The sequence below is a fragment of the Leishmania infantum genome, chromosome 36, assembly GCF_000002875.2.
Source record: "Leishmania infantum JPCM5 genome chromosome 36".
Lineage (NCBI taxonomy): Eukaryota > Euglenozoa > Kinetoplastea > Trypanosomatida > Trypanosomatidae > Leishmania > Leishmania infantum.
Genome location: NC_009420.2, coordinates 1,247,639 through 1,266,881, shown reverse-complemented (window position 1 = coordinate 1,266,881; position 19,243 = coordinate 1,247,639). Strand labels below are relative to the sequence as shown.

Here is a 19,243-nt window from a genome sequence, read left to right as displayed (position 1 = left end):
CCCCAGCAGTACTACGACACATGCGCGTGGGTGCGGCATCACTACACGCAGGCAGGTGCATCGGTTGTCAGAACTGCCCCCTCCGGCGGCAGCAAGCCGTCTGTTTACACGCTGCCCATGAGTGAGCCGAACCGGGACCTTGTGCTTGAGCTTTTTCCCCCTCCTGCGGAGAAGACGACGGTAGCGGCAGCGTCATCGGCACACTCAGCTGTGCAGCCGCGACGCAGCGACGCAGAGAAGGAGACCCTCGAAAGCCGGTACAATCGCCTGCTTCTTCGCATCATCGATGGTATCGCCAGCTCTCACGCCGCCGATTGAGCGAGGCAACTGGGCAAAGGCCCCTGCCTTTTCGTTTTCAAGCGTCATCACCTATCACCCTCTTGCTGCAATCTCTGTTGCTGAAGATGCTGTTCGTTTCGTTTGTCAGCCCATCTCCCATGTACACTACTTTGCTTCAGCGCTGCAGCGGCATTCGACGCCCTGTAGCTTGAGCTTGTGGCTTTTTCTTCCCACTGTCACTCTGACGCAAAACTGTGGAACACGCCAGACGAACAGCAGCAAAAAAAAAAAGAAACGAAAGGACACGAAAAATAGGGAAACTCCGTCTCTTGGGAAGGAGGGGCCTCCACGTTCACTGGAGATAGAGCCCCTCGCCTTCCCTGACTTTCTTCTGCCGCCCAATGTGCCCTGCACCATCTCACGTTTTGGGCGAAGCTGCATGCGTAGTGTGCAGCGCAAGACGATCAGGACAGCCTCAAGAGTGGAAAAATAGGCAAAAGGATGATAAAGAAAGCACTGTCCCTGTCCACACTTGGCGTCGTCTCGGCAAACAGTAGTCTTGAAGTGGGTAGAGGCGGGCGGCATCGAATACCTTCTGCGTTAGTAGAACGCGAACAACGCGCACACATCTTCGGACATGCCAAACTGTAATCTGCATTCTTGATCCTTCCCATCGCTCATCTCTGCCCTCCTCCTCTTCCCTTTTTTCTTTTCACGCCTTTTCTACCTCACACCTCTCGCCCACTCTTCCTCTCCTGCACCTTGTCAGAGAAGGACCTCCCACTACGCGAAAGACCTCCGCGAGCTCGTTTCGTTGTCAGTTTTTGTTTTTGTTTTTGCTTTTTTTTTGTTCCTCTGTGTGTGTGTGTGTGCCTGGGTGAACGAGACGACCAGAAAAACGGGAGAGAGAGAGGCACCACAACGCACAGCCCTACTGCCGTCAGCGCCTCTCTCTCGCCCCGCCGCGCTTTCCTTTTTTTTTCTTCACCAAAGCGAGTATGTGAGGAGGGCGGTGCCTCGTTTGCTTTTCGCGCTGCTCTCTCTCTCTCTCTCTCGACACGCCCTGCCGTCCCTGCTGTACCAGTGCACGGGCACGCCTCCACACAAGTATTTTGACGGCTTTGACAGCCATCGCCTCTCTCCTACTTCTTTTGTTCTTGGTGCATGGGAACACTTTTATTTTTAGCGTTTTCGTCTTGCCGTCGTTTCGTCTTCAGCTCGGTTTCTCTTGTTGTGAACTCTTTTTGCCATTTTTTCCTTCCTTTTTCTTTGCATGCATGCATGTGCGTGCGTGTGTATGTGTGTTCCCTTTCCTTCCCTTTCCGCACCTCCCGTTGTGGGTTCTGTTTCGGTTCATCGAGTTCTGCCTCTCCCGATTTTCTCTTGGCTGTCGCCTTCTCGTTTGTGCATTCTTTCTTCGCGGGCTTTTCGCTTGCCCTTTCCGTCCCTTCCACTCTGCCGCTCATTCCCCTCCCCGCTCCACTTCTCTCTCGCTCATGTGGCAATCACCACAGCTCGTGATGAATCGCTGCAAAGGCATCAGCACGCATCCATCCGTTACGCCTGTGCTGCTGCTGCTGCTGCTCGTCCTCTGTGCGCCCGTGTCGGCGCAAGGTGGAAGCCTACGCGATTCGTTTGATGTCCAATGCTTTCTTCTACAGACAACTGAGTCGTCCACTGCCGCGCTGAACGCCGTGGACGTAACTGCCCAAAAAGCCTCGATTACTTGCGCGCGCGAGATCCTGTCCAGCCCCTTAGCGTGGGCACCAACGGACGGCTCGGGTAGTACGCTGAATGTGTACATGTCCACGCTCTCCGACACACTTCTCAGCAGTGTAGTGGCAGCATCATCATCCACCAGCTGCACACTCGTCACATCCATATCTGAAGGCGTACTGGACACGAGGGGGATGTCTAAAAATGTGTACTTCACGAACGCAGATCCTGCAACGGAGATGTTGGCGCTAATGTCGTATGTGATGATCAACGGAGCGCCTCCGAAAATCGGCTTCGTGTACACGAAAACGGCTGAAGGAAAAACCAGTGCCGGTGCTGCGGTGTACCAAGAGTTTTTGAGGCGCATGGGCGAGCTTGCCTACACTGGCACTCTCGTAACGTATGAGGCGACCCAGGACTACGATAGCGCAAAGTTCGCGGCGTTTTCGAAGAATTTTGAGAGCGGTATCTCCGTCGTATTCTTTTTCCTCCCTGCTGGCAGCTCCACAGACAGCATGTTTGTGGAGCTTATTAAGAGCTCCGGCGAAGTCCAAGTCCTGATGCCTTCGTGGCTCATCCGTACCGCCACCTCCCAGTACCTTGCTGCGACAAGCCCAAAGGTCCCTGCTAGGAACATAATTGTGTCCTCCACAAACCCGCACCCCCAAGACAACAACTTTAAAAAATCAATGGATCAGTTCAAAAAAGACTACGGAAACACCAAGCCAGCACTGGCTTCCAGCAGTGTGGATGGAATAGAAGCTGTCGCGGGCTGGATCACGGCGCGTGCAACCGTAGCGACGCTGCAGCACCACACTCTTTGGACCGAGTCGCCAACGCAGAAACTCTATTTCGACAGGCTGCTCGAGCAGCGCGTCTACACCATCGGTGGCAATATTGTTCTTGGAGCGTACAGCAGCTCGTGCAACGTCGGCGGTCGCATGGTGCTCTTGTACTCCTTAAGAGCGATGAATGATGGAGAACCCAGCGCTTACTACGGACTGACGTCGATACCGGGTGCGAGTCTGATGCTGAAGCCATGGGAATGCCACGCGGTGGATGTCGCGTTGAACATCAGCAAGATGGTGCGCGCGGCTTACGTGAAGTATCACAGCGTTGGCGAAAATGCCAACTACATGACCACGCAAATGGATAACATGATTCCAGCCGCAATGGCCTCAGCCATCTTCACCAAAGCCACCATTGGTCCCTTGGACAATCTAGCTGATACTACCTGGAAAGCAGCTCTCGACAAGTCGCCAACCATAGCCGTGTTTGGGGCCGCCTCCGCAGGTGTTGACAAGAGCCCCGTGGAGAAGGTTTTGGTGGAACCTGTATTTCTGCAGCCGACTCTTTACCAAAATGCGAGCAACGTCGTCTACCTGACGGCGACTAACGAGCAGCAGTTGGGTGCGGTGGCAACGTGGGTGGCGAAGTCGGCCGTCGCCCCGGATGTGTACGCGGTGCTGCGGAACTCCGGCGCCTCAGCAACTGCGATGCAGAGCACGCTGCAACGAATCACGACGCGCGCCGGTGTTACCGTGAAATCTGTAAAAACGCTAGGTGCCGGTGACAAACTGTCGTCAAGTGACCTTCCGAAATCCGGCCTTGTGTTGCTGACTGGAATCATGCAGAGCGACATTGGCACACTGCAGAAGCACATGCAAAGCAACACGGATACACGTGTGATACTCCTGTTCGACGAAGTGACGCAGTGGTACCGTGAAATCGAAAAAGTGTTCGCCGCCAGGCCCTCCTCCGGTGAGCGCCTGCTTTTTGTAACGAACCTGCCACCCTGGACGCCCAAGAAGCGGGACATATCGAGGCTGTCTGCGGACTTTCTCGCAGCTACCATTGGGCCAGGCTACCACTCACCAGCCTCGATGAGAGGCTTTCTCGCGGTGCGCGCGCTCAGCATGCTGAGTTACAATGCCGCAAACCCATCAATAAGTGCGCTCTTGGATGCACTCTATACGCAACAAGTCCTGCAGATGAATGACCTCACACTGGGCCCTTTCAAGCGTACGGGATGTGCTTACTCGCCGAGGAGCAACCAAGTGGAGTGCGCGGGCGTCTTAAACGGCGGTGCGGGCGGAATCTACATTTGGTCGTACTCGGACATGAAGGGGGAAACGAATGGGCCGATCGCTGGGCCATACGTTGTCAACCTCTTCGGCTACGTCGACGCCCACTTTGAGGACAGCAGCAGCTCTGGAGACGCGCGCAGCAGCAGCTCGAAGTCAACTATCATCGCCTCCGTGGCCGTGTGCGTGGTCGTCATGGCAGCGGTGGCCGCCGCTGCCATCATCTGCGTCTTATGCACTCGTGACAGCCGCGACAACCGCAACGCACCGAGGGACGAAAACGAGCCAGTGACGCTCATATTCACGGATATCGAGAGCAGCACAGCGCTCTGGGCGACAGCGCCGCAGGCCATGTCGAGTGCGGTGGCGCTGCATCACAAGCTGATTCGCCAGCTGGTTACCAAGTACAAGTGCTACGAGGTCAAGACGATCGGCGATTCTTTCATGATTGCTTGCAAGCAGTCGTTTGCCGCTGTGCAACTTGCGCGAGACATACAGGTGGAGCTCCACCAGGCTGACTGGGGCTCGACGGCGATCGACGACGCCTACGAGTTGATTGGAAAGCGCAGCGGCGGCACCGACCCCGGCGAGTGCGGGTTGAGGCCGTGGAGCGGCCTACGTGTTCGTGCTGGTGTCCATCGTGGCCTGGCGGAGGTGCGCTTTGACGATGTGACCAAAGGCTACGATTACTACGGCAACGTCGTCAATACAGCCGCGCGCACGGAGAGCGTCAGTTGCGGTGGACAGGTGATCTGCACCTCGAGCGTGGTGGAAGCCCTCACCGAGGAGGAGCAGGGTACGGTGCAGTTTGTGGCCCTTGGTCCGCACCAGCTACGCGGGGTCGCGGAGCCAATAGAGATGTACGAACTGCGCACCGTGCCCGGACGCGTCTTTCCTTCCAAGGAAAGCGATATCGGCGCGAATCCGCTGGCATCGCTCGCCGCGGGCGCCGACGCCGACGGTGCCCCCAACGCAGAGGAGGGCAATCCGATGCTGGTGCAGGAGGATGCCTTCACCAAGGTGGCGGCGGGTGTCGAGCCTGTGGCAGAGGTGCTGGACGTGTACTTCAGCGTCTACACGAACCATCAGAAGATCAAGCTCCTCCAGAAGACGTGCAAATACTTTTGCTTGCCTAGTCCTCCGCGTCGGATGTTCGCGTCCAACGAGGCCTACCTCAACTCCTTGATGCTGACGGTGGCCACGCGCACATCAGCCGTGATCGACTTCCGCCACAGGAAGCTGGAGAGTGAAATGCTTCGCTCGGCGGCTGAAAACCAGGCCAACGCCCCGGCAATAGAGTCGGTGGCCCACCAAGATGCAGCAGCGGAGCTGCGCCGGCACAGCAGCGTCTTCTTCAGCGGTGTGGACTCGCCGGTTGCAGGGGAGTCGAAGCTGCGGCGCAGCGTGATGATTGACCTGCCTGGGGCGAGTCTGCCGAGGCACGGCAATTCGGATGGCACTATGATGTTGGTGATGGACAACGGCGAGCTGCTGACGTTGTGCAGCAGCGCCGGACCAAGTTACACTGAGAAGCCGCTGGAGGTCAGTGAGGCGACAAAAGTCTACAAGAACGGCGCCCCAAGCATCAGCGGCGATGAAGCGAGCCCCTGCTTTGAGGGTGGTAACGGGCTGCTCTTCCGCATTATCGACAAGGCGACGAAGCGGTGGGCTTTCTACAATGACACCACCGACTTCGTCATGCATGTCTACTTCTCTGTCGGCCGCACGAGCGCGGTGAAGTGGGGCCCGGGTGTTGCTGGAAAAGTCACGCAGGCGGAGGAAACAGGTCGGTACGAGGGTGAACTGATCGTGCCGCCCCTTGCAACGGAAGTGCTCATGACGGGACGCGTTAACGGATATACCATGCGGTACTGCGCGATGCCGTCCGGCAACGGCGAGTAGCGCTGGCGTGCGTTTCTGTGAGCTGTTAGTGGTGTTGCCACTCAACTGTGAATGAGGCTTTCCGGAGCTGCTCGCTCTCATCTACACCGCAGCCGCCCCCAGCCCCTTCGCTCTCCATCCAGGTCTCCGTCATCTTACTTTCTTCATGTTCCTCTAGACTTCGTCATGGCAATGCAAAGCCGCGCACGTGAATCTCCCAGGCGTGTCGGAACTTTCGCTCAAGCTGGTGGGTCGATGCGCGTATGCGTGCCTGTCTCAGTCGATATTCATGTACAAGGCTCACGAACGTCTCGGCGTGGTGCATTCTTGTATTCTTTTTTGTTTTTTTTTCTCTGTGTCTGCTGAAAAGCTGTGCCATGGGGTGCTGCTGTCGTTTTGCGCACGTCATCGACGACGACACGAGGTCACTCATGTTCAAAAAGGAAAGGAGAATAAACTGATAGAAGATTTCTCTCTCCGATGTACTATACAACCTCCCTTACATGGTCGCCTTCACCAGCACTACCCATCAACCTCGAAAGCAGCCTACACATAAAGAGGATGATCCGATTGAGCAATACGTGAGTTCTGGTTCATAACTCGAAGTCGCTGCTGGCCTTTAGCGTATACGTGTGTGCTTGTGTCCTTTTAAGTAGTTGACCATCTGCTGTCTCTCCGTGTATGTGTATGTGTAGTTTATGCTGTAGTATGGGGAGTCTGGAGCGTCACGTTCTCTATGTATACCTTTTTTTTCCTCCGTTGCCTTTGCCTTCGTGCACACAGACACACGCACAAGGGCGCAAAAATAGCACATGCGTGCACATACATACATATATATATACATTATGTGTCTCCTCCATCTCCACCTCTCTCCTACTTTTTTGTAGTTTTGAGTCTCTATGTGTGTGTACGTGTGCTTGCGTGTTCCCCTCCTCACCACCACTCCATCCCTCACCCTCACGCTCCTCCCTTCGCTACCTCCTCTCTTCCTCAGGGTCTCTTTGCCGTTCTGTATTCCTCAGCTGTTTTTTTTTTCGTGTGCCCTTGTTGTTTCCTCCCACGCTCACGCCGCTTTTCCTTTTTTGTTCGTTCCCCAAATACCCGCTCATTCCAGCCGTTTGTTGTGTCCTATAGGTAGATATATAATGGTTTCATGCAGATAACTGAGAAAACGAAGAAGTGCGACAAAATCATTTGGTGTATGAGTGCGTCTGTGGGTTAAGGTACATGCCGCGTAGACTTTTAACCCCCACCCCCACCCCTCCAGTGCTGCGGACACACGGAGAAGCAGAGGCACGGAAACCTCGCAGTTGATCATGCCCGCTTTCTTCTTCCTGTCTTACGGCGCTCACCTGAGATTATAGCATTTGTGGGTAGCAGTGTTGTGTGTACAGGTTAAAATATATATGACTAAATTCAAGGGCGATTAGGGAACACACACACACGTGCGTACGTACGCAGAGACGGTGAAGAGCTCCCCGGCGACTTCTTTTTTATAGTGAGCGTGTGTGTATGTGTGTCTGGGGGAAGTGTCTTTGTGAGGGGGTCGAGCTCTGTTTGGTTTCTCGGTTTCGCCTCGACACCTTCTCTCCTGCCCTCTCCCGCGGCCACGGCACACCTTATATATATATATATATGCATTACTTTGTGTGTGTTTTCGCATCTGTCCGCGCATACTTACCAGCCTCACTCGTGCCTAGGAAAGTTCATTTTGCGCTCCTCACCCCCCCCGCCTTGCATACACATGCACACGCGCGCACACGCACACGAGCACCGACTCCAGTGAACCGGAGAAGGTGAGGAAATAGTAATAGCAATTGTGTACTGCGCGCATGTGTGAACTCCCCATTACTGCATGGATGCATGTGATGTCGTCGAGTCCTTAGTTCGATTTTGGCTTTGGTTGGCCCCCATATTCCTCTCTCTCTCTCCAGTGGAACTCGTCTAAACCTCGTGCTTGACCTGTTTTTTTTTTTTCGTGCGTGAGGGTGTACGCATGTAGGCGCAAAGTCCAACGGTGAGCAATGAAAGCGTGCCGAGCAACGTTTGAATAAAACGCAAGCGAAGATCGCACAAAGCGAAGCGCACATCATTACGTGCTTGTGAACGTGAACAACGAGGCCGGGACGAAAGCAAGGTAGGATTGTGCGCACGGAGCCATGTGGGTACACGTGAGTGGGACTGGAACTTTTTGTCCCCTCGCGCCCCCTCTTCTCCCATCTTCTGTTTACACCTCTGAGCAAGCAACAAGGGTCTCTCGAGATGGTGAAGTCCTGTCGCTCCGCAAACGTAAGCGCCCCACCAATAATGTTTTCGAAGAAAGCCTGCCCCCTCGCCTACTCTCTTTTTTTTCCTTCTGCCTGTATTTAGTCGACGTTCCCCTTCGTCTTTTCCAGCCCCTTTCATCTGACGCGCAAACGACGACGCGACGGCATCATGAGCGCATCGCGTTTTCCCTTGTTGGCAGCGGGAAGCTACGGATGAAAACGCGCCAAAGGGCTGAAAAGCAGAGAGGATGCTCGCTCTCTTTGGCACGACAGCACGACAGGTGCCCTTGGACGTTGTCCATGCTGCTCGTTACACCCTCACGTGCGGCCATGAGTTCTTCATCCGCAGTGTCTAATCCTGTACGCTACTTTTCCATTGCTTCATCACGGTTTCAGTGCAGTTCTTACATTCTCCTTTACTGTTCGTTTTGCATTTCCCTCTGCATTGCGTTGTCGTCAACGTGTCACCATGCGGCCTCCCAGCTCCCGGTTTTGTGAGGAAGCTGGCACGCCGACAGCTCGCTGCGCCCTCGGCGGTTTTGTGCGGGTGGCAGTCTACGCGGACTGCGCAACAAGAGAGACCCCCCTCCTCCCCCTTCCTCCCCCCTCACCAATATGTGTAAGCACACCTGCGACGGCGCAAGAATGTGTGACGGCCCGTCTCGCAAGTAGCGTAATGCCTGCGTGTGCTCTCCTCCACACAAAAACATGTTGGAGCTCTGCTCCACCAGAGTCCAAGCGATGCTACTCCCATCGCCGTTAACGGGACGTTTTTGTGGGTCTGCCCAGAAGTCTTCTGAGCGGATGCACGAGACCCGCGAGCGTAGCAAAGGCGCGGGGGAAATGTGTTCGCCTAAATGTTCGCAGAATGCTGAAAACCGTGTGCAACTATCATGAGCGCCAGCAGTCTCCATCACGTTTTTTTTTTCGCTCGCTCTTTGTCCCTTCTTCCACCCATCAAGTCGCCCGTGAAGACTGTCTTTTTTTTTCCTCACGTGTGTGTGTGTGTGTGTGTGTGTGTGTCTGTTTGGATATGTATCCGTTGGAACCTCGTCAACCATAAGAGAAAACCTCCCGAGTCGCTTGTCTGCAGTGGGAACGATGAGTGGCGGAATAAATGAGTGGCTGGTATACGAAACGGTGCGCGTGTCAGAGACCGCATCCGCACCCACACGCTCTTCAGTGGTTTGCGTATGGGTGCGGCCGCTTAGCGCAAACGCCTCTCTCCCCCTTAGCACAGCTCTGTAGGCCACGCCTGTTTCAAAAATTTCTTGTGAGCTGCTAGCACAATGAAGAGCAAGCGCAGCAGCGGCTGCCGCTGCTGCGAGCGGGGTAGCCAAGGAAGCAAAGCCGCCCCTGCTCCGCCGGTTTCTCTGGCGACTACATGCACCAGCCTTTCTCCTCTCTCTCTCCCGCCGTCCTCTACCACTCCGCCACCCCCTCCCCTTCGATCGCATTCACTCATGCGCGAACGAAGAACCGGCGAGTCGACCGACATTTCCTTGGAGGCGCCTTTCACTTGGGTGTTTCCCACGGCTTCGCCCGCACTTCCCATCCCGCTCCCGACTCTCTCTCGCCCTTTTTCCTCTAGGTAAGAATGAGTAGCGATGATGAATGCCCGGAGCTGATCTCGGCCCGCGTGCCGGTGACCGTCCTCACAGGATTTCTCGGCAGCGGCAAGACGACGCTGTTGCACTACATCCTGTCGGCGGATCATAACATGCGCATTGCCGTCATTGTGAACGAGTTCGAGTTCGGCAAGACCATCGAGAAGGGTCTGACGCTGAAGAGCTCCGAGAAGCCGGATGATGAGTGGCTGGAGCTGAGCAATGGGTGCATGTGTTGCACCGCCCAGACGCAGACGGTGAAGGCCCTAGAGTCGCTAATGGAGCGCAGAGGCACGTTCGATTTAATTCTTGTGGAGACGTCCGGGCTTGCGGACCCTGGGCCGATCGCGGCAATGTTCTGGCAGGATTTGGCGCTCTGCGGCCACCTTTACCTGTCTGGCATCGTGACCCTGGTTGACGCGGTAAACATTTGCATGTACCTGCACGACGAAGACGTGATGCAGGAGGCGGAGCGGCAGATTCTGATGGCGGACAAGGTGGTGCTCAACAAATGCGACATTGCCACTGAAGCCCAGCAAAAAGCGGCTCTCTCAGCGGTGCGGGAGATCAACCCTGTGGCCACCGTCATCCGGAGCGATCACTCGCGCGTGCCCAACGTGCGGGACATTCTGTTTATCGACACCACCCGCGCGGCAACCGAGCTGGTGCATCTTCACGAACACCATCACTCCTCCATCAGTGCGGTGTCACTGGAGTTCTTTGAAGCAGAGCGCGCCCTCGCAGTCAGCTCGTGCCGCGACGTGCACGCCATCGGCAGCGACCTCCTCTACCGCTGTGGGGAGTACGGCTTCGAGGTAGTGAGGTGCAAGGCCGCGATATGGTGCTGCGAGGATGGGCAATACAGCCTCCTGCAACTCCAAAGCATTGGTGACCTCTTTGATGTAACGCCAATGGTGGGGCAGAGTGTGCCATTCGGCTGCACACGCGCGTTGGTGCTCGGCAAGAAACTAGACGAGGAGAAGCTGCGGGACATCTTTGCCAAGTATCTGAAGGCGACCAAGTAGATGTCAGGGGAGGGGAGCGAGGCAGATGCTACAGCAACAAGGGAGGTGCATGCACACACACACACGCACATATAGAGAGAGAGAAAGCCCAGCAACGATCATGTTGGTCGGGTGAGGGCACGCGGCTGTCGACAAGGGTTTCGTGTCCTTCCGGCGATGTGGTGCATTGTGGAGGCGTGCTCTCTCTCTATCTCCTCTTCCCTTTTGCGTCCTCCTTCTCCAGCACGCTGGGCAAGCGTCCGCGTCTTAGCGGACTGTATTACAGTGTTGGAGCTTTTCCTTTTCTTGTTCTCGTCGGCTCATCGCCGCTACGACGTCATTCGACGACGTGCACCGTCTTGTGCCGCAGATGGTGTCACACATGAACGCACGCGCGAGCACTTGCGCAATCCGAAGTATGTTGGCTGTCATGTATTTTTTTTTTCGTGCAGGTTCTGCGTACGGGGAAGTTCAAGGGACACGCGTGTTTCGCTACATACGTCCATTCTCGCGAGACGCCGCCCCGCCACGTTTCCGCGCCTGCGCGCGCATCAGCATCGATGCAGCTGTTGAAATTCACCGTGTGCACGCCTTTCTCGTTCCCGTTGCCTCTGTCCTTTTCCTCGCCCACGCACCTCCGCATTCCCGGGCCCTTTCTCCTTCGCTCCCTCCCATACTCCCCTCTCCAGGAGCGACGATACTTCTTTCGTCTACAATCGAGCATTCACGCTGTAAAATCGCTACAGCGCAATGGAGGCGAAGTTCCTCAAGCTGCGCCAGGAGCGCGAGGAGCAGCGGCGACAGCGCTCGAAGGAAACTGGGGCCATCACGCTGCAGCGCCAGCAGTACGAGGCGGAGGCCGAGCTGCTGGAAGCGGAGGTCACGCAGCTCCTTCAGGAGGGCAACGTGACAGAGTCGCAGCAGCGCATCGACGCACTACGGACACTGGTGCAGGACACGTCAAATAGCATCTCTCTTACCGCGCACGAGATGGCGAAGGCAAACGTGATTCTCGCTCGTCTGCAGCAACGCGTGGATGAAAAGCACAGCAGCGCAGCGCCAAAGAAGTTCAAGTTCTCCTCACGCCTCAAGGCGAAGCCGACGTCCGATGCCGAGCCCGCCACTCCCTCATTGTCCCTGACGGGTATATCCGATACGAACGAAGCGACTGCGACGGCTACCGTGCCGGTTGCAGGGACTGTTAGCAGCACCAACGGCTTTGGCAATGTCTACGGGCCGTCCACGGGCACGGACCTCTTCATCAGTCATTCGAGGGGCGTCTTCATCAACGGCTGCGCGGAGTGTGTCATCTACTGCCTTCCTATTGCCGGGTCCGCCTTTCTATCAAACTGCACAAATTGCCGTGTATACGTGGCGTGTCATCAGCTGCGACTGAAGGGCTGCACAAACCTCGATCTCTACGCGTGGTGCGCGTCTACTCCGATCATTGAAGAATGTGATGCAATGCGTTTCGGGCCGTATCGGTGCTGGGTGGGCCTGCTGAGCTCGTGCACGGAGGATGGAAAGACGTACGCCACCCATGCAGAGTGGGTTTCTAGGGTCGGCGAAATCGAAGATACAGCGCGGACGGAGCAGAACTACGTCAAGGTGGACGACTTTCAGTGGGTGAAGAAGAGCGCGAGTCCTCACTGGCGTGTGCTCGCCAGAGAGGAAGAAAAGGCGAGCACCACCGTTTTCGGGCCCGCAACCCTGCCTTCATCCTCGACCGCCCACTCCACAGATGCCGCAGACCATTGAGTCGTGGAGCAGCGGTCAAGCACGCACGCACACACACGGCTACATACACTGTAATGGTGCACTCGTTTTTTTTTTTGCATATTGTTCTTGCTCCTCTCGTGTCCGGTGCGGACAGGATTCCGTGCACTGTGAGTGAGGTAGAGCGAGGGGGTCTATCGAACCTTTGCCTCCCGTGTATCATCCCACGGTGTGTGTGTATGTGCATTTGGTGGGGGTGATCAGAGGAAGAAGTGGGAGGCACAGAGGTCTTGAACGCCGCTGCATTGAAAGACGAGGAAACCTCCGTGTATGACGGAGGTTTTTCGTTGATGTTGAGAGCACTTTGTTTGTTTCGCGTGACAAGCTTCGGACCCCGCACGTCACCGGTGGGACCTCTTTAAAGAGGAAGGTCGTCCGTCACGTATGCTCGAACGCCATCGAGGCACAGCTCTCACAGGCGCCGCACGCTGCTGCACTCTCGAACGGGATCTGTCTCTGACTCTTGTGGTGCTGTAGATCTCTTTGACGCGCATTATTTGTCACTCTACCGTCTCCCTCTCTCTCTGTATCCACAACAACGCACGTACGCGCATCCACCCTCGCCCTTACCCACCCCCTCCTCACCTCGCAATAGCAACTTCTCCGTGCGCCTTCACCGATCAGCTTCGGTAGTCTACTCAGAAAAGCGCGGGCGCCAAAGCAAAGAGCCCGGTGAGTATCACCACTGGCACCGCTTTCGTCATCCTTGTCGACACCCTCGGATGCATACTTTTTTATTTCCGCGACGTCGTTCACGGCAGCATTGCAGCGCCTTTAGTGGGGCAGAAGACCTGCACACGTAGCGCTGAGAAGTAATAAAATAAAAAAACGAAAAGCCACCAGTGTCTTTCAAAAAGCAAGGATGAATATTCGACAGCGCAAGTCGGAGCGGCACAAGGAGGTGCTGCGGAAGCTCAGCCAGAATGGTGGCAACAAGAGCTGTTTTGATTGCGGCATGCGAGGTCCGCTGTACGTAGCCTCAGATTTTGGCATTCTTGTCTGCTCCGGCTGCAGCGCCGTGCACCGCTCCTTTCAGCACAAGGTGAAGGGGATCACGATGAGTGAGTTTACGGATGACGAGATCGCCCGTTTCTCCGTAGCCGGCAACGACCGGGCCCTCAAGGTATGGTTGAGCACCTTTCACAACCAGCTCCCTCGCTCCGGTGACGTGATGGCGCTGAAAGACCACGTGCGCGTAGTCTTCGAAGAACGGCGGTTTTTGAATGCGCAGGAGCTCTCTGCTTTGCAAGACTCGTGGGAGCACGCAAGGGAACAGCCTTCACAGGCGCCACCACCTTTGTCCGTTACGAGGCCTGCAGAGTCCTCTCTCGCTTCAATTCCAGAGGCACCCACGGCGCAACCCGGGCCCGTTTCGGCACCGACGAATCCCGCGCGACCGCCGCAAGAGGACGTCTTCGATAGCCTGTTCTCTGCATCAGTGCAGTCTTCGTCGACACCGCAACCCACAGCGCATGCAGCAGCACCACCACCACCAATGACTACCTTGCACGCCCCTGCTCCTCCAGCGCCGCAGCAGCCCGCAACAGTAACCAGTATCGTGGCTGACTTGTTTGCTGGAGTGCCGCCGCCAGTGGTGCAGCCAGCAGGTGGATATAGCGCTCCTCATCCACAGCAACAACAGCAACAGCAGTCGATGAGCTATCCTACTGATGGCGGCATGTACAACTTCACTCAAGGCCCCCAGAGCAGCATGATGGCACCTACGCAGCTGCAGTCCTCACAGCTGCCGTACCAGCAGCAGCAGCAAGCGCAGCCGACTCCCTACGCTGCAAGTGGCCCGATGGTGTGCGCGCCATGTGTAGGAAGTCAGCACGCATCGACGTTCGATTTTGCCGCACCATCCGCACCTGCGGCGAATCCCTACCCGTACCAGCAGCAGCAACCGCAGCCGTTCACTTGGGGTCAACCCGCGCCGACACAGCTGCAACAGCAACAGCAGCATATGATAGGGTTTCTCGGCTCTTCCGGGAGCGCGGCCCCGTACGCTGCGCCCGCCCAGCCACAGAGCTACAACTTCAAGAGCGGCGCACCAGGCGCCACCGCCTACCCCTCCGCGAACGGTGCACCGGCCCAGGCTTACCAGCTGTCGCCTTTTGCGAGCAATCCACCGCCTCCGCAGGAAGACTGGGGTGCGTCCCTGTCGTCAAACGCGTCTTCCATCCCCAACCACAATCGCATCGTCGTCTTGTCGGTGACGAAGCAGCAGAATGACGGACCGCAGAACCCTCAGCCGCCGTGGCAGTGATTCTCTACTCTATTTGAGCGAAAGAGCCTCTGGCATAGTGCGGGACTATACCGGCGCTCGTGCATTCGGGACTGCTCTTCCGGCGTCGGTTTGATGACGCGGTTTTCCAGTTGCATTCTGAGAGGAGGGAGGAGAGCGTGAGAAGGACGACTCGCCTCGCTCTCCTTGTCTCGCTTCTTATTCTCTCACCGCTCTGCACATGCATGTCTCCGCGTCCACGAATAGGCGCTGAGTCTTTAGAGCGTAAAATCATGAGCGGCGGCACACGGCAGAGGGGCGAGTCAACTTCATGGATAACCGCTCGCACGCAGGACGCGTGCGAGCTCTTCGTGCTTTTTGTTTGCCTTTGTCATCCTCTGCTGGGGCGCAGACAGTATGGGCGACTGTGCACGAGAGTTGGATGAGTAGGCCTTCCTTGATTTGCAGCTGCTCCCGAAACCCTCGCTCTCCCTTGCGATTGGTTCCAACGGACGGGGTGTGCGTTGGTTGTTTGCTCATTCCATGGAGCTGTCATTTGTCGCCGTGTTCCCTCCACAGATGTGGCCCGCATGCATTCTGGGCCCCCACCTTAACTAGCATGCTCGCTTCTCTCTCGCTCTTTCCTCAAATTAAGAATGCGGCCCCACCCCCACGCCATAAAAACAGCAACCCGTCGCGTTCCGAATCACGCAACAGCACCACGCAAAGCACAATCGCATACAGTCCTCTACCCTCTTCCCACATTCGCACACACGCCCATACGCGCACCGCTCTGCCTCTCACCATTTTCTGCCGCACAGAATCATTTCTCTCTCACTCGGCTGTCGGAAGAGCGAGCGACGCGGCTGCACTTCGCTCTTTTTCCTTGTTTTTTTTTTGGCTTTTCGTGTCCTAATCGTTAGACGCACTGCACGCACCACTCTAGAAAAGAACCATAAGATCCACACAGCAGACTCGATAAAATGGCCTCCGTCGACACGCAGTGGGCCATAAAGTCCATTCTCCAGCTCGGCCACCATCACCTCCGTCACAGGGTGGAGACTACCTCCTCATCGTCATCGTGTTTAGTGCGGCCAACATCGCTATCCTTCAGGTCTGCCTCCGAGGCGGTGCAGGTGACAGCAATGCCGCGACTCATGCGAGCGTCCTGCGATCCGTCATATGTGCTACTCCTCGCCAAGCGGCCGAGCGGGATCGCGGGAGTCAGTCTTAGGCCAGGCAACCGGGTTCCGTGGGCCGGCCTGCCTGCCGCCGCATCATCGCCGGTGTCTGCCCCGTGCTCAAAGAAGACTCGCCTTCTAGCTTCCTACTTGCAGCGGCGCGGCTTTGCGACGATACCACCCGTGGCCACCGAAACACACTCGTCATCTTCGCAATTCCGACCAGTGCAAAAGTCGATGCCACTGCTGCTCCACACAAGCCATTTGATTGGTTGGAAGCTGAACGATGCGTCACCGGCGTTTCCGGTGTACGCGCACACCCTTGCTGAGCTTCAACGGTTGCACAGCAGCGACGTGGCTGCTCTGAATCCGCAGCACTGCCTCATCGCCAGCGAGTACTGCGAGTGGGACAACTGGCGGGAAGTCCTGGGCGAGCCGGGCTGGGACCTCTTCAGCGCTGACGAGGACGCGGTCGAGCGCCTCCTGCAGGACGGCCTCGCTCTTTCTACGCTGGAGGAAGAACCGGGGCTGTACCCGGTCGAGGTGATCTGAGATTCTAGTTCATCGCTTCTCTTCTCTCCGCGTTGCTTTACGGCATCCAATGGACTCTGCCTACTCATAGAGCCTTGACGGCTGTTGTTGCTTTTCGGTACGGTCGCCGCTGCTGTCAAGGAACATGCGCACACGCCCACACAACGCCAAACGCGCGATGCTATAGAATCGCCAACTGCGGCACTTCATCTCACCCCCGCCCCTCCCTCTCTCCGTGTGCCAGCGTCACCTGTCGCGTATGTATGCACGATATATGCTGAGTGTGTATAGCCTCGATGGGAGATCCTGTCGCCGTGCCATCGCCACCGCCACCCTCGCATCCATAGAAGCAAGCAATTCGCTCCTCCGCGAAGGGAGGGGGGTTGCTCATAGACACACGCACGCGCACACGCGACTAGCAATGGAAATATCGCGTCGCCTATGGCGACCGTCGCGTATCGATCTATCTATACATATATATTCTTTGTTGTTGTTTCTTCTTTTCGTTTTGTTTCCGCGGCGCCCAACGTTGTAATGCGTGTCACAACTTTGGAGAGCGACCTTGCGAGACGCGGTTGTGCTGTAGCAAAATGTGCGCCCAACGCAAAACACAACATATATATATATATATGTTGTATGGGCGATGTTTATGACGAGGGCGTCTTTTGCCGGCGCAGCATCCTCGCATCGCCACGTCTACGTCGCCATGTGCGCCTGCGTCTGTACGCGCCTGGGGAGGTTGGTGAGGAATTCGCGATAGATGGGCCTCAAAGCCGAGAACTGGATCGAACGAAAGCGGTCTAGCACGCTGCTCTTCGTGAGCAGCATTCATGAAGTAGCTGTCGTGCAACCGCTTTGCGAATCTCTCGGTCGCCTCTTTCTCTTTCCCGGCATCCACCCTTCGACTGCTCTCAGCACCCGCCCCGCCGCCATCACGTCTCGCCTTCGCCGCTCTGGCGTTGTTGTCTATGCATGTCGGGGTTCTCGCTCCACATTCTCACCCTCCTGCCTCGTTTCGCCCCATCTTTGAGGTACGGCCGCCACCCTCGCCTACTCACTCCTTTCACCACCCACCCACCCCCATTTACTTGTGCACCACGTGCACTGATGCTGTTGATTTTTACGTCCGCGCCGTCACCTCGCTGCTGGTAGAGTGGACGACGGCAATGTTTACGCGATCTACAATCAGATGGGCGGCTGGGGCGGGGCACGCGTTCATGGACATCGCCATTGGCAGCCAGCCCCCGCACCGTGTGACCTTCGAGCTTTTCACGAAGAAGTGCCCTATTGCCTCGGAGAACTTTCTGAAGCTGTGCACAGGAGAAAATGTGCTGCCGCAGGTCTCCAGCATCGACGGGATCGGTGAGCCATCCTTCCGAGACCAGTTTCTGCCGCAGTTGACGTACCGCAACACGACGGTGCACCGCGTGTGCAAAGGCTATCTCGTGCAAGGCGGCGATATCGTGTCTGGTCAAGGGACGGGTCAGCTTTCCATCTACGGCGAATTTTTTGATGCGCCGGAAGAGGTAAAGGCGTCCAAGTTCGATCGAATGGGTCTCTTAGGCACCGCCGTAAGTGCGCCGCACTTGAATGGGTCGCAGTTTTTTATCCTGACGGCTGACAAGGCGCCGCACCTGAACGGCACGTGCATTTGTTTCGGCCGCGTCGTGGACGGATGGGCTGTGGTGAAGGCCATTGAGGCCATCCCGCTGACGGCCGCCGGCGAGCCAACGGAGCGGGTTGTAGTGGTCGAGTGCGGCAAGCTCTAAAAGAGAACACGAGGGGGCCGAAGAGAAAGAGTTACCCCCTCCCCCCTCACTGGAAGCGTACGCGCTGAAGAGTGTCACTGTTGTTGTTGCTGTTCTTGCTTCTATTCTACTCACAAGGTTGGAAGGGCGCGTGTGGAACCAAGGCAAGGCAGCCTGTAGCGCCCCCCCCTCCGCTGGCGTCTGGGAGTATGTGGCGGGGAGTTTGTGTGTGCGCGTGCGTTGGTTGTTGGAGTTCTTCTCCTTTTTGTGTGTTTGTTTGGCTCCTCTCCCTCTCCCTTCCATCGTATGGCTCACAGGCATCTTTACGTACTCAGAAATGGAATGGACGTGCAGCGGGCGCGCGTCCCAGGCGAAGCGCACGCCCCATCTAAAGGCGACAGCAGCATCAGCACCAGTGGAAGACTACTCGCTCTTGTCAAGAGCAGTAAAGGGTGTGCGCACGCTTGGTGAAAGGTCACGCACTGCATATCACCATCAGCGTCGTCTGCTGCTGCCGCAACTCCAGCTCATGTCATTTTCTTCCCTCATGCCATTGTAGTCCCTCCTCCCCCGCTATCCTCCTCCCACTTTGACGTATGCCTCGTTCTGCGCCACTTGGTCCCCTCCCTTCTCCGACCGCTCGCATGCAACACAATGCCAACGCCGACAGAGCCCGAGAAGGCGGAGAAAGAGGTAGAGAAAGAGTACTATCGAGGTATTTGCGTCCTTGAAAAAAAAAACGGCCTGTTCATATCTGCTTGCTTGCGTATGCATGTGCCGACGGTGTGCGCACACTACTTGCCTCTCCCTCCCTCCCTCCCTCTTGCCATACGTGTGTGTGTCGGTGTGTTCGTTGTTGGCGTCCATCTCAAACCACCCCTCGAGCACACGCGTGAAAGTACGGGTAGATCGTTGCGCGGTCCTTTGCTTGCTTCCACCTTCATC

The 19,243-nt window shown here is 56.5% G+C and overlaps 6 protein-coding genes across 6 annotated transcripts; all 6 read left to right on the top strand.

The window, feature by feature from the left end:
* Positions 1–1,775: 1,775 nt before the first annotated feature.
* LINJ_36_3330 (receptor-type adenylate cyclase a-like protein) lies at positions 1,776–5,981 on the top strand (the record flags this gene model as incomplete). The annotated part of the gene is made up of 1 exon (XM_001469688.1): positions 1,776–5,981. The coding sequence occupies one exon, from the start codon at positions 1,776–1,778 to the stop codon at positions 5,979–5,981; it is 4,206 nt and encodes a 1,401-aa protein (XP_001469725.1).
* A 3,843-nt stretch (positions 5,982–9,824) lies between these two features.
* On the top strand, positions 9,825–10,859 carry LINJ_36_3320 (conserved hypothetical protein; the record flags this gene model as incomplete). The annotated part of the gene is made up of 1 exon (XM_001469687.1): positions 9,825–10,859. The coding sequence occupies one exon, from the start codon at positions 9,825–9,827 to the stop codon at positions 10,857–10,859; it is 1,035 nt and encodes a 344-aa protein (XP_001469724.1).
* Positions 10,860–11,588: 729 nt separating this feature from the next.
* Positions 11,589–12,596, top strand: LINJ_36_3310 (conserved hypothetical protein; the record flags this gene model as incomplete). The annotated part of the gene is made up of 1 exon (XM_001469686.1): positions 11,589–12,596. One exon carries the CDS (start codon positions 11,589–11,591, stop codon positions 12,594–12,596), a length of 1,008 nt encoding a protein of 335 aa, XP_001469723.1.
* Positions 12,597–13,476: 880 nt separating this feature from the next.
* LINJ_36_3300 (putative ADP-ribosylation factor GTPase activating protein) lies at positions 13,477–14,880 on the top strand (the record flags this gene model as incomplete). Its single annotated transcript, XM_001469685.1, has 1 exon — positions 13,477–14,880. One exon carries the CDS (start codon positions 13,477–13,479, stop codon positions 14,878–14,880), a length of 1,404 nt encoding a protein of 467 aa, XP_001469722.1.
* Positions 14,881–15,821: 941 nt separating this feature from the next.
* Positions 15,822–16,571, top strand: LINJ_36_3290 (conserved hypothetical protein; the record flags this gene model as incomplete). Its single annotated transcript, XM_001469684.1, has 1 exon — positions 15,822–16,571. One exon carries the CDS (start codon positions 15,822–15,824, stop codon positions 16,569–16,571), a length of 750 nt encoding a protein of 249 aa, XP_001469721.1.
* A 947-nt stretch (positions 16,572–17,518) lies between these two features.
* CYP10 (putative cyclophilin 10) lies at positions 17,519–18,319 on the top strand (the record flags this gene model as incomplete). Its single annotated transcript, XM_001469683.1, has 1 exon — positions 17,519–18,319. The coding sequence occupies one exon, from the start codon at positions 17,519–17,521 to the stop codon at positions 18,317–18,319; it is 801 nt and encodes a 266-aa protein (XP_001469720.1).
* Between the last annotated feature and the right edge of the window lie 924 nt (positions 18,320–19,243).